At 35.7% G+C, this 8,989-nt stretch overlaps 2 protein-coding genes across 2 annotated transcripts; one reads left to right on the top strand and one right to left on the bottom strand.

Moving 5' to 3' along the window:
- On the bottom strand, nt 1-942 carry LRP88_12532 (uncharacterized protein; the record flags this gene model as incomplete). The annotated part of the gene is made up of 1 exon (XM_083248925.1): nt 1-942. One exon carries the CDS (start codon nt 940-942, stop codon nt 1-3), a length of 942 nt encoding a protein of 313 aa, XP_083095380.1.
- A 560-nt stretch (nt 943-1,502) lies between these two features.
- On the top strand, nt 1,503-2,483 carry LRP88_12531 (uncharacterized protein; the record flags this gene model as incomplete). Its single annotated transcript, XM_083248924.1, has 1 exon — nt 1,503-2,483. The coding sequence occupies one exon, from the start codon at nt 1,503-1,505 to the stop codon at nt 2,481-2,483; it is 981 nt and encodes a 326-aa protein (XP_083095379.1).
- Between the last annotated feature and the right edge of the window lie 6,506 nt (nt 2,484-8,989).

Here is an 8,989-nt window from a genome sequence, read left to right as displayed (position 1 = left end):
TCAGTTGCCATCCATGGCGGTAAGTAATCCCATCCAAACGTACCAAGACTGGAACATGATATATTCCATTTCATCTGTATAGAGACGACGCGTGAACTGAGCCTCCTCGTGTCCGACTTTGATGGTGGGCGTTCCTCGACCAGCCGCCGCGGCATCAGCCAACAGCTGAGCCTGGATGCACCTATCCATTGCGCCAAATAGGAATGTCGCAGCATCAACCGTTTTGGCTACAGTCAAGATGCCATGGTTTGCAAGAATAACTGCTTTATTGTTGCCAATGGATTTGGCAATTCGTTCTCCCTCCTCTTGTGCAAAGGCAATGCCGCCGAATCCTTCATAGATGGAATGGTCCTTGTAGAAGCGACATGCATCCTGATTAATTGGTTCCAGCTTGCACCCAAGGGCGGAGAAGGCCTTGGTTGGAATTGAATGGCAGTGGCAGGCGGCAACAACATCCGGACGGGCCTTGTGGACGGCAACATGAATTGCGAAGCCGGCCGGGTTGACGGCATGCATGTTGCCAGGCTCTACAACCTCTCCATTTTCATTGATGAGGCAAAGATCATCCGGCTTCATGTACGAGAATGAGACGCCATGAGGGTTGATCCAGAAGTGATCACGAAGAATGGGATCACGGACCGTGAGGTGGCCACCCGCGCCCTCGTTATTGTATCCGTTGAGGCCCAGCCATCTCAGAGCAGCGGCGTGATGGAGCTTGCGCCATTCACGCTCATCTTCCAGGGACGCAAATTGGGGGATTCTAATCTGTTTGACGGGTCTTGTCTGTGGCCCAGACAAGGGATGGCCGCCGTAAGTGAATTCGTTCAAGGGGCGGTCCTGGCCATTCTTCTTCAGGGCAGCGGCGCGCTCGTCGCCAGTGAGCTTGGAGGCATTCGATATGTTCGACTGGGAGGTGACTAGATCGACTGTAGATGGAGCCATGGTTGTTTATTCAACGTGGGCGAAGCCTGTTCTTGCTGTGTAATATGAGTGAATTGCTGCTCACGACCTGGTATCGGTTGCCTTTTTATTTCCCAAGGCTCTTCCAAACTACAACCGGCCTTCTATTCTCAATCATAACCCAGTGTAGTGACCCGAAGGCTGATTCCGCCCAGCTTTGATCGGATCAAACACCAAGTCCTGATTGGTGTGCCAATATGTCAGTGGGGCGGCTATTTCGGTACTTCACGATCCGGAGCATTTGAGGTTTCCGGGACTGCTCTCCGGCTACTTGACTGTTTCCGATGCATCGGCTTCGGTGGCTCACAATTCGCCGTAGTTAGCCGGACTGTCCTCTTACCCATCTAATTCTGTATTTGTGGCAAAGATTTGTGCCCCAAGAATGGGTGAATGAGGTTGGGGAAGAGGAGAAAGCAAAAGAAAAAGTCCACCCAAAAAAACCTAAAAGCCATAAACGCAGAAGCATAAACGGATCAACCTCACCTCAACACCTCTCCACCAAAAAGAACAAAGTCAAAAGGAAGCCGACAACGGATCGTAAGATGGGTCTAGCTACAAACGGCATCCTAAGTCTTCCCAGGCTCTACATCCTCAGCGAATTTCACCCGAAAGCCGTCAAGCATGCTCAATCCTTGTTCGACTGCGTTCTGCATACGTCCCCTGAAGCCGCAAACTGGCGCAAACACGCCGCCGCTATCCTTGTTAAGAACTACACCATTACAGCAGAGGATCTACAGGCTGCCCCGCAGCTCCGCGTCATTGGAAAGCAGGGCGTCGGCCTCGACCTCATTGACATGAAGGCATGTAAAGCCCATGGTGTCAAGGTCTTCAATACTCCCGGGGTCAATGCTACAGCCGTGGCTGAGATGGCGCTATGCCTCGCACTGAGCGTCTCGCGAGACGTCCCCAACATCATCATTCGACAGAAGGTGTATGGTGAGACGGTGCGCAAGGAGACCATAACCGGTCAGCTCATCATGGGCAAGACACTTGGGATTATTGGCATGGGGAACATTGGACGAGAGACGGCCCGCATATTTCAAGGTGGTCTGCGGACCCCTATCATCACCTATGATCCACACTTCCCTGAGGATTCTGGCCCTAGTTGGGCTAAGATAGCACACAGACGTGTTCATGGACTCGAGGAGTTGCTGAAGGAGTCTGACATCGTCTCCGTCCACGTGCCTCTGACACCATCCACTAAGGGCCTCATCTCTTATGACCGTATGAAGTTGATGAAAGCCTCAGCTATCCTGCTCAACACAGCAAGAGGGGGTATCGTGGACGAGGGCGATCTTACGAGGGCGTTGGAGGAGCGTGTCATCGCGGGCGCGGGCTTTGACTGCCACGAGGAAGAGCCACCGCCAAAGGACCGTTATGGGCGTCTTTGGGCTTGCCCAGGCTTTGTTGGGACTCCCCACATCGCGGCTGCGACAGAGGCGACGCAGGTTGCCACTACAAACGGTGCGACTGATCAGGTATACGCATACTTAAAGAACGAAGCACTGAATGTCAAGGTCTAGTAGTACATCAGAAGTAGCAAATTTTGGACTCCGTCATACTTTCACCCTGCCAGACCAATAATTAAAGGCTGGGGGAAATTATAACGCTCGATATAAGCGCAGCTACATGAACCCCAGCTGTCTTGAAGGCGACTGTCCCCAATTCTACAACCGAGATCTTGCCATTAAAACTCTATCTTTTATATTTCATCTGCTCGAAAATATGAGATCGAGGCACCGCGAAAAACCAGAATGACCGTAGCTGGTCGTAGCCCGCTATTGTAGTACTTTTCCACGCTCCCCTCTCGCCAAAGGTTTTTACAAATGCCTTTACTTGTTTCACCTATCATCTATGAAAACCGTCGGTTAAGCTACCGACAGTGTTTTTATATGGGAGATTTTTTTTACGTTAGCAGACCGACAGTTTTTTTCTCGACCAGCTGACAGTTTCTAGAAAAGAGGGTTTAAAGATAGCTAAAGCTCTAAAAAGGAGATAACGTACATGATAAGCGAGCGCCGTAGACAAGCGAGCGCCGCACTTTTCCCTCCTATACCTAACTTTTTATTTAATTAATTAATTATTAACCACTAAATATATCAGACCTAAATACTAAGGCTAGAATGCTTCTTACCCTTTAAGCCCTTTAAAATAACCTAAAACTAAGCATCTAAAGCGCTGCAGGGATATATAAGATTAATAAGCGGTGGCTACGTCGCCGCCAGCAGGGCATTTAATCCTAACGCGATACTATCCCAAATTCACGCCGACTATCTAATCTAGAGGAATAAATCATAGTTTAATTTATTCTTGACCTAGATACGCGAGGTTTTCCCCTATAACTATGTATTATTAAAGTAATAGCTAATTAACTACTTGCTAACCGCGACGCGCTACTTATCGGTAAGCGCTAGGCTTCTAACTTTATTAGGCGATAAGAAAAGCTAAAGATATGTTTTTTTTATAAATATAACTACTAGAGGGCTAATTATAAAGATCTAAAGAAAATCTAAAAGTGGTTTTAGCTTATAGTAAATATAATCACGAAGTATAATATTTAATTAGATAATATCTAAAACTTTAATGAGATTAGCTTCCTTATAGGTATAATTATAAGCGGAATAGTTATTATTAGCGCAGAAAGGCGTAATTAACTAAAATTAATATAGCCTAGAAGCTAGGAATAGATTATAGTGATTTAGGCGATTAATGCGGAGGGCTAAGCGATTTAGCTATTCATCATAGGTGCAGGCTAATATTACCTCGCTAACTAGTATAGAGAAAGTAACCTCCCGGGCGATTAAATTATTATAACCTCTTAAAATAGCTAGACTAATAATAAGACTAGTCTTAAGTAGCTAAAGCACTTTAACTAGTATATAATTAAGTAATTAAATAGTTATTATTATCTTTTAGTCCTTAATAGCTATAAAAGTTATTACTTTATTAACTTTAAGAGATATTACATATTACATGCCCCAGTCACATAGGTCCCCCACGTAACGAATCTAGCTCTATAATAGCCAGATCCAGCAGCTTTTAGATAGAATCAACTTAGTTTTAGATTACCTCTTATATGCCTTCTTTGCATTGCGACTTATGTTTGTTTTGACCTTCTAGCTGCTAGAAACAGCTCTTATCTCACCGCTTTCAGTAATACTTAGGCCTCTTACTCCCCTAAGAGGACTATAACATTACAAGGAGAATAAAATTATTATGCTTTATATGCTGCCTTACTTATCTTATTTACTTTAGCCTCTTAATATTAAGTACTTTAGCCTGCTTAAAAAGGCTTATAGTTAAGAAATAAAGTATCTAATTAGATGCTCTATTACTTATATTTCTAAGTATAACGGTCCAGCTAAGTATATTAATAACTAGCTAAATAACTTTAATAAGTATCTTAAAGCTAAGGGAGAAAGGAAAAGAAAGTAAAAAAGGAGAAGTAAAAAGAGCCCCTTTTAGCTATTAAGCTTATATAGGTCTTAGTCGAGAGTACAAGCCAAGACCCCCACGGGCTTAGCCCGTTATAATACCCCCCTCCTCTCCTCTTCTAGGGGGAGGTTTAGATCTTATCCTACTATGCTGAGCCTCATAGCGTGCTAAGGCTATTATATTAACTATCTAATTAAGTGGTTCCTATATTAGCTTTATATAGCCTATTTATTTTACTAGGGCTTTTTATTACTTATATACTTTCTTAACTTATAAAATCTCCTTAACTTTATATTCCTTGCTATTATTTATTAGCATAGTATGCGGCTAATAGTTATTAAACCGCTAGGAAGGCAATAGGTTATTTATAGCTAGCTATAAGAGGGAAATATAGAATATATTATAAATCCCTAGGGGGGTATTAAGGCGGTAAGTATATAATTTAATAGTCTTAAGGATAATATATTTAGCTAAGAGCTAATTAAACTTCCTAGAGGGTTAATTTAAATATATATAATAAAGTTATAGCTATATCCTATCTCTTAGTTTAAATTAATTAGATAGTTACTATTAGGTATTTATATTCTTCTTTTATTGCTCTTATGCTAAGGCTATCGCGGCCTATGCCTATTTAATAGCTTTTTTTAATCTTTAAATAATAAACTTAGCCCGAGCTATTAGTAACTTTTTATTTAGTTAGAGCTGTTTATTAATCTTAATAGGTTTTAGGTTATAGCTATATATAAGAAAGAATAGACTTAGTCCTATAGATATTACTAGATAGTTATTAATAGCTACTACTGCTGCAGGTAGGAGTTTGTCCTAGTTATCCTATGCATAGGTAGCAAAGATATAAATATATCTCTTAACCTCCTAATTAGCCCTCTCTATAGCTCTATTAGTCTCAGGGTACTAGGCTATTAATAGCCTTTATTAAATGCAAAGTAGCTTATATAGCCTCTTTTATATTTAGCTTATAAATTAAGTCCCTCTATCTATTATAATTCCCCTAGGGATACTATAATATTAAATAAAGTATTATAATAAGGTCTTAGTAATAATATTAATTATAATCTCTTTTATAAGTTTAAGGATAATATTCTTTAAGAGATAATTTATAATAATTATAAGGTTTATAGAATTATTTAATTAAATAAGTAAGAGGTCTATAATAAAGTTAATAAATATCTCTAATTAAATCTAGTCTAGGATTAAAAGCGGCTTTAAGAGGCTATAGCATTTCTCTCTCTAGATAATACTTTAGCTATAAGTATTATAATTCTATATAAATTATTATATATCTAAGTTAAGTCCTAGCTAATAAAACTATTTACTAATAAGGGACTTTAATATATCTTATTTTAGGTAACTAATAAGCGCTAAATTATATATATCTTAGATAATCCTTATATAAAGCGGCTTATAGCTCGGGACCTATATTTATTTATATTAATAGAGCTATTCTCCCTTATTAATTAAGTATTTAAATAGCATAATAAAGAGTCCCTATTATAAAGGTAGCTACCTTTTACCTTATTATATAGCCTTATAAATTAGCTAGTATTAATTATAATATTATAATCCTTAGTCTTATAGTTATTATAATTAATTATTAGTAAAAGGGTTTTTAATTTATTTATCTTAGTTTATTTCTTAATCTCTAAGTTAATCTATATTACCCTTTAAAATATAACTTACTTTTCCTCTTATAATTAAATACTTCTTATCTTTCTTTTTACTTAGCTATAAGAGCTATAAATACTAGCCTCTAATTTAGTTATCCTTATAATCCTCTAATATATCTTACTTTTATTATAAGAAGGCATCTAGGATAATAGCCTCTTTACTAGGTTAGAATTAAATTATAAAGTTAAACTATAATAATATCTTTACCTAATAGACTTATTTTTTACTAAGTTATTACTTCTTTATAAAGTATTAAAAATTAAGGTAGTCTATAAGGATTAAGAAAAAAGCTATATTTTTTAATTTTATATCTTAGTATTTTAAATAATAAATAATTATAAGTAATTTTTTATTATAAATTAAATAATTATATTTAATAAGTAGGTTTTTTTTTTTAAAAAAAAAAAGCTATTAATTAAAGGATTTTATTTTTTCTTATTTATAAAAGGGCACCCTTAGTAATATATTTAAAAGAGTTAGTCTTAAGGATTATTTCTTAATTAGGGTCTTATTAGGTTAATATAAGTATATTAATAAAAAGCGCTTTAAGCTCCTTAAAAACTATTTAATAATTATTTAATTAAATAAATATAATATATATAATAAGTAAGCGCTATAAATAAGTAAGCGCTATACTTTTCTTAACCCTTTTTAATAAGATTATAATAAAAACATAATAAATTAATTAATTAATTAAAACTACTTACTATATTTTTCCCTAGAGGTCTTAATTACTACTTAATATATTTTAGTATTATAACCAGGCTTACTATATACTCTATAGTACTAAACTCCTAGTTACGCCGACCTTCCTTAACTACCACTTCTCGATAATTTAGCTACTACCTACGCATTAATATCTATCTAATTAATTACTTATCTTTCTTCCTTTATTATTATTACCCCTCTCTTTTATAGCTAGGTTTTTTTTGCCCTTTAGCGCTAGCTTAATATCTTATTTGCCTATTAAAAATCCTATATCTTAGCCCTTAATAATATTATCTTATATATAATTACCTTTATTCCCTTAGAAAGATACTTTAATGCCTTAAGAATTAACTCTAAAGAGCTACTTTAATATCTTTTAATTTATCTTTTAAGGTATTTAGACTAAGATTTAGCCTTAAGTACTATCCTTAGGGTCTTTAAAGCCTAAGGGGTTAAAGGCCTGGCCTCCTCCTTAACCAGCGTTAGAGTCTATAGCTATATATTAAGCTTTAAGACTATACTTTCTAGGTCAAGAGGGATAAGTCTAGCCCCTCTAAAAGTAGACCTAATATTTTATTTTATTATAGTAGCTTAATAAGCGGCATAGAAGGCTAGGAAGAATTTAATCTTAGAAATATAAGTAATAAAGTATCTAATTAAATGCTTTATTTCTTAACTATAAGCCTTTTTAAGCAGGCTAAAGTACCTAATATTAAGAGGCTAAAGTAGATAAGACGAATAAGGCGGTATATAAAGTATAATAATTTTATTCTCCTTATAATATCTCTCGAAGTCGACGGAGTAGTGACTTTCATAGCCATTAAGGACTAGAAGATAATAGCGACTATTTAATCGCTTGATTATATACTAGTCAAAGTGCTTTAGCCACTCGAGACCAGTCTTATTATCAGTCTAGCTATTTTGGGAGGTTATAATAGTTTAATCGCCCGGGAGGTTGCTTTTTCTATACTAGTTAGCGAGGTAATATTGGCCCGCACCTATGATAAACGGCTGAATCGCTTGGCCCTCCGCATTAATCGCCTAAATCACTATAATCCATTCCCGGCTTCTAGGCTATATTGATTTTAGTTAACTATGCCTTTCTGCGCTAGTAATAACCATTCCGCTTATAATTATACCTATAAGGAAGCTAATCTCATTAAAGTTCTAGATATTATCTAATTAGATGCTATACTTCGCGATTATATTCGCTACGAGTTAAAACCACTTTTGGATTTCCTCTAGATCTTTGTATTTAGCCCTCTAGTAGTTATATTTATAAAAAAAACGCATCTTTAGCTTTTTTTATTGCCTAATAAAGTTAGAAGCTTAGCGCTTATTAATAGGTAATGCATCGCGGTTAGTAAGCAGTTAATTAGCTATTACTTTAATAATATATAATCATAGGGGAAAACCTTATATATCTAGGTTAAGAATAAATTAAACTATGATTTATTCCTTTAGATTAGATAATTAGTATAAATTTAAGATAATATCGCGTCGGGATTAAATGCCCTACTAGCGGCGATATAGTTGCCGCTTATTAATCTTATATATCCCTATAGCGCTTTAGATGCTTAGTTTTAAGTTATTTTAAAGGGCTTAAAGGGTAAGAAGCGTTTTAGCCTTAGTATTTAGGTCTAATATATTTAATAATTAATAATTAATTAATTAAATAAAAAGTTAGGTATAAGAGAGAAAAGTGCAGTGCTTACTTATCTATAGCGCTTACTTATTATATATATTAGCTTTTTTTTTATTAAGGCTATAAGAGGTAATAATATACTTAATAAGTATATAAATTAAATAAGTATATAAATTAAAAATCTTAACCTCTAAGATATAAATTATAATAAAAATATAATAAATTATTTAATTAATTAAAACTACTTATTATATTCTTCCTTAGATATCTTAATTATTACTTAATATATTCTTATATTATAACTAGGCTTACTATATATACTATAGCGCTAAACCCTTAGTCGCGCTGACCTTCCTTAATTACTACTTCTCGACGATTTAGCTATTACCTATATATTAATATCTATCTAATTAATTACTTACCTTCCTTTATTTAGAGTTATCTTCCCTTTTTTTTATAGGCGGGTCCTTTTTGCCCTCTGCCGCTAGCTTAATGCCTTATTTACCTATTAAAGGTCTTAGATCTTAGCCCTTATTAATGCTATCTTATATATAA

This window comes from Fusarium phalaenopsidis (assembly GCF_050370095.1).
Source record: "Fusarium phalaenopsidis strain FUZ10S chromosome Unknown contig_32318, whole genome shotgun sequence".
Classification (NCBI taxonomy): Eukaryota; Fungi; Ascomycota; class Sordariomycetes; order Hypocreales; family Nectriaceae; genus Fusarium; species Fusarium phalaenopsidis.
The sequence above is the reverse complement of the archived record's forward strand: the minus strand, read 5'-3'. Positions and strand labels throughout refer to the sequence as shown.